Source organism: Seriola lalandi, unplaced genomic scaffold (assembly GCF_002814215.2).
Source record: "Seriola lalandi dorsalis isolate HSWRI2012SDOR001 ecotype SW California unplaced genomic scaffold, Sedor1 jcf7180002054479, whole genome shotgun sequence".
NCBI classification, from domain to species: Eukaryota; Metazoa; Chordata; class Actinopteri; order Carangiformes; family Carangidae; genus Seriola; species Seriola lalandi.
In genome coordinates, this window is record NW_019525032.1 from 229254 (window position 1) to 234244 (window position 4991).

General features: G+C 47.3%; 1 protein-coding gene across 1 annotated transcript in view; it reads left to right on the forward strand.

Moving 5' to 3' along the window:
• The window catches only part of usp34 (ubiquitin specific peptidase 34), a 58320-nt gene extending 53335 nt beyond the window's left edge, over positions 1–4985 (forward strand). The window contains exons 71-76 of the mRNA XM_087175648.1: positions 1558–1681; positions 1900–1979; positions 2102–2242; positions 2778–2918; positions 3057–3213; positions 3979–4985. Of these exons, the coding sequence (XP_087031774.1) occupies positions 1558–1681; positions 1900–1979; positions 2102–2242; positions 2778–2918; positions 3057–3213; positions 3979–4727 (1392 nt within the window). The 3' untranslated portion in view covers positions 4728–4985. The remainder of the gene's footprint in view (positions 1–1557; positions 1682–1899; positions 1980–2101; positions 2243–2777; positions 2919–3056; positions 3214–3978) is intronic.
• The last annotated feature ends 6 nt before the right edge of the window (positions 4986–4991 follow it).

Below are 4991 nucleotides of genomic sequence, written 5' to 3' on the forward strand. Positions count from 1 at the left end.
CTCCTCCTCCTCTTCCTCCTCCTTTTATTTCAGTTTTTGCAAGAGTCCGACTCGTCTTTTTCACTTGAACACGATCAGCAGTTACAACAAACAAACAAAGTTTAATATTTATAATCAAGTGCAGATTGTAAACAAACATACTTTTATATTTTATGTAAAAAATGTTTAAAAAATCATTTGTTTCTGTTTGTTTTCAGACATTAAGTAACTAAAAACTGAAATGTTGTAAAAATACCTGAGAATCTTATAAAACCCCATGTGAGTGTCAGGTGACTCGTCAGGTGACTGGTCAGGTGTGTTTGCGTCCACAGTGTCGTTCGGGCCTTACCTGCCCTGCAGAGAGAACATCAAGCTGATGGGAGCGAAGAACAACATCAGACCTCCGAGACCCGAGCTCAACATGTGTCTGCTGCCGTCCATGGTGGAGAGCAGCAAGGTGCGTTCACCTGTCGCACATCTGTCACACATCTGTCGCACCTCTGTCGCACATCTGTCACACATCTGTCGCACCTCTGTCGCACCTCTGTCGCACATCTGTCACACCTCTGTCGCACCTCTGTCGCACCTCTGTCGCACCTCTGTCGCACCTCTGTCGCACATCTGTCGCACATCTGTCACACATCTGTCACACATCTGTCACACGTCTGTCGCACATCTGTTACACCTCTGTCACACATCTGTCGCACATGTTACACCTCTGTCGCACCTCTGTCACACATCTGTCGCACATGTTACACCTGTCACACATCTGTCGCACCTCTGTCACACATCTGTCGCACCTGTCACACATCTGTCACACCTCTGTCGCACCTCTGTCACACATCTGTCGCACCTCTGTCGCACATCTGACACGCGTCTGTCGCACATCTGTTACACCTCTGTCACACCATCTGTCGCACATGTTACACCTCTGTCACATCTGTCGCACCTCTGTCGCACCTCTGTCACACATCTGTCGCACATGTTACACCTGTCACACATCTGTCGCACCTCTGTCACACATCTGTCGCACCTCTGTCACACATCTGTCGCACATCTGTCACACATCTGTCACACATCTGTCACAGATCTGTCACAGATCTGTCGCACCTCTGTCGCACCTCTGTCACAAATCATCTGTCACCTCACCTGTTGAAACAAGTCTTACATTTCAGTGCTTTCACAGGTCTCATCCACTCATGAATATAAATCCAGGGGCAGAGTTAAACTTGAACTGATCGGTTTGGTAATTGATTAATTGACTGACTGAAAAATGTCTCCAATAACGAATCGATTATCAAAATAGTTGCCGATTAATTTTCAAAGAAAAAAAGGAGTCTCTAATGTTTTCTCTGTTTAATTATAAACTGAATCTTTGGACTTCGACTGGTGGTCGGACAAAACAATAAATCTGAAGACGTCGCCGTGGAAACTGGGAGAAACATTTCTCACGTTTTCTGACATTTTGTAAATAAAACGATTAATCGATAATGAAAACAGATGTTTGTTTGTTGCTCCAGCTCTTCCTTGATTTTCCTTTAATTTATCATTAAACAAATTTGTTGTTCCCCCCCCCAGGGTAAAGATGAGGTGTACGACCGGATGCTGCTGGATTACTTCTTGTCCTATCACCAGTTCATCCACCTGCTGTGTCGCGTCGCCATCAACTGTGAAAAGTTCACAGACACACTCGTCAAACTAAGTATGAACCGTGTGTGTGTGTGTGTGTGCGTGCGTGCGTGTGTGACAATTTAAATTAGCATCAGCAGTTGGTTTTAGCAACTGTAGAAAAGGAGATGTATAGGAACATAATCAATAAGAGAAATAAATCAGGTGATAAATAAACTCTGTAGAAGATATTTATCATGTATATATCTGTGTACATGATATCACACATATGAACTTCCTCCTCTCCGTCAGGTGTGTTGATCGCGTATGAGGGACTTCCTCTTCACCTCGCTCTCTTCCCCAAACTGTGGACGGAGCTCTGTCAGTCACAGGTCAGTCACTTTATTCTGGTTTGACTGGTTTCCCAGTTTAACCTCCCCGGTGGAGGGAGACTGATGTTGTGTCGTAGCCGGACTCGGCAGGAACTGACTCGCCGCTGTCGCTGCTCTTTCAGTCTGTTCTGGCGAAGACGTGCGTGAAGCTGCTGTGCGAGGATCCGGCGTTCAGCGAGTACATCAAGTGCATCCTGATGGACGAGCGCATGTTCCTCAACAACAACGTGGCGTACTCCTTCCTCACCTGCTTCCTGCACAAGGTACATGTCACATTATTATTATTATTATTATTATTATTATTACTATTATTACGCCGTCTGTAGAAATACATGAACACTGCTGCTAATACCACATTTTTACTGTTATTACATTGTTATTATAATTATCAATATCATAACTGTGTGTTATTATTATCGTATACAATCAACTTTTATTAGATCATGAGCACAGACACATACACACATCTCATATACTCTTTGTCTTCTGTCACTTTCTGTTTGACTCTTCGTGTTTTTTCACCAATTAAAAAAAAAAACAAAAACAAAACATGATTTTCACAGTTTATATTTTATATTTATCCATATTTTTGATTTAGATTTTCCTCAGTTTTCATCTTTCATCGTTTATTCTGTTGAAAATCCTGTTTCCGTAATCGAAACAGTCCAGATCGTTGCAGAATTGTTTTTTAAAGTCATTTAAATTATATATATTTATAGATTTTTAAGACTTTAGCGTCTTTAAATTGCCATAAAATGAATGTGAATTAAAATCCAGATTTGATTTGATGTCGTGCAGGTGCAGGTTCTGTCCGGGCCCAGCTGCTCCAACCTGATCGGTGTGTTGGTGACGAACCTGCTGAGTGAACAGAGCAGCCTGCAGCCTGAACTGGCAGCTCACCGCCTGGAGCTCAGCAAGACCAGCGGGCTGCTCAACGCCGTACGAGACGCACACACACGCACACACACACACACACACACACACACACACACACACACACACACACACACACACACAGTCTCGTCTTCTCCAGTTGTCCTCACTCCTGTCTCGTCTCCGTGTCTCTCTCCCCTTCAGGACCTGAGGGCGCTGGTGTTGCTGCTGTCCGTCCAGCCGCCTCAGGCCGTTGACCCCGCCCTCTGCCCCGCCCTGCAGGAGCTGCTTGGCCGCTGTCGTGTTTGTGTCCAGCAGCGCAGCGCTCTGGAGCTGGAGGCCAAAGACCACAAGGCCAAAGGTACAACACACACAAACACACACACACACACACACACACACACACACACTAGATGGTAACGAGGCCTCAGCTCAAAAACATTCAGGAGGCTCTTAATTACTTTCATCCTTCATCTAATGCATTGTGGGAAAATTTTACACCCAGCATCTTTACTTATCTTCCTCATCGCTTCACTAATTAATCCATAACGACACTTTAAGGAGCAGATTGGACGACAATGTAAAACACTTCCTGTTCCTGTTTTATTCGTAGAAGCTTTATTTATTTATTATTCACAGCTGTGTGGTTTCCTCACCTGCGGTGTGACATGATGACGTCAGCAGCTCCACAGCTGTATGAGCCGCCTCACCGCTGTGTCGTTCAGTGTATTTTACTGGTTGAATATTGAATGAAATGAAATGCTGATGTAAATATTCCTAAACACTTGGAGGAGCTCAGTGGCTGAGGAGGAGCATCAGGCTGAATGTTTGAGTTCAGGTAGACGGAGAAGTTACTCTGAAGCATTAGTGACTTCAGGCGGCCATGTTTGTTGACATAGGCCTTTTTTCACAATGTGGAGGAAAGTGATGAGAAAAAAACTTCCAGGATCTGCTGCTGTAACCAGATTAGCACCAAAATGTAATGAATTCTTACCTGGACACCCCCCCACCACCACCAAGTTTAGTGCAAATCAGTTCAGTAGTTTTGTGTGATCGTGGCAACAAACAAACAGGTAAAGTTATGATCTGTAGCTTCATGACTCATTTGTTTGTGTGTGTGTGTCAGCTGAGGATGAAGGAGCGACCCCGGTGAAGCGGCGGCGGGTGAGCAGTGATGACGACAGAGCTGGTGACACGGCGGCGCCGCTCTGCGTGGCCTCCACCTCCTCTTCTTCCTCATCGTCATCCTCCTCCTCCGCTCTCCCGCCCTGCAGCGAGCCGAAGCCCGACCACCAGGAGGCGCTGACGCCCACCAGCACGTCGGACACAGAGACTCGAGACTCCTCCTCACTGATCGACCCGGGCACCGAGCAGGACCCGCCCTCTCCTGACCCCGCCCCCACCTCCTCTGGAAACCTGGACTCCTCCCCGAAGGAGGAGAAGATGGAGGCTTCTTCTTCGTCCTCCTCCTCGTTCTCCTCTTCCTCCTCCCTGCTGCAGGAAGCAGGGGAGGGTTTTGTTCAGGGGGAGGAGCCTGAGCCACCACGACATGTGGCGACAGGTGAGGAGGAGGATGCGGAGCAGCGGGAGGGGAGGAGGGGTGAGGCGATGTCTTGCTCCTCAGAGGAGGTGAAGGAGACGGGCTCTAAGACCAGCAGCAGCTCGGCCCCACCCCTTTCAGAGGACGCTGCCTTCCCATCAGCCCTCGGGCTAGTGGGGGAGGGGCCAGAGGGCTGCAGTGGCCACGCCCAATCCTCCCAGGTGTTCCCAAGCACCGGCCCCCCACCTGACATGCTGGACACGCTGTACAGGACGGTGGAAGCCACCATCGCCATAGTTACCAAACTGTCCGTTAAAGGCCCACCCTCGTCATGACATCATCAACTCACAGCCGCCATGAGATCTTTAACAAAAACTTTTTCCTTTTTTTAAAAAAATTTTTTTTTCTTTTTGAAAATCTGAATTCTGCTCAGAGGAAAAAACGTTTTCCTGTTTTTCAGTTTCTTCTTCTTCTGCTGTTTGTGCTGCTGTTCGTTGCCTTCTGCTGATGTTCAGTCGGTCGGTCTCTCCGGCCTCAGTGGCGCTCGCCGTGTCGTTTCGCTCTATTAAACTCTGACTCCACGCACAGCTGACCCCCCC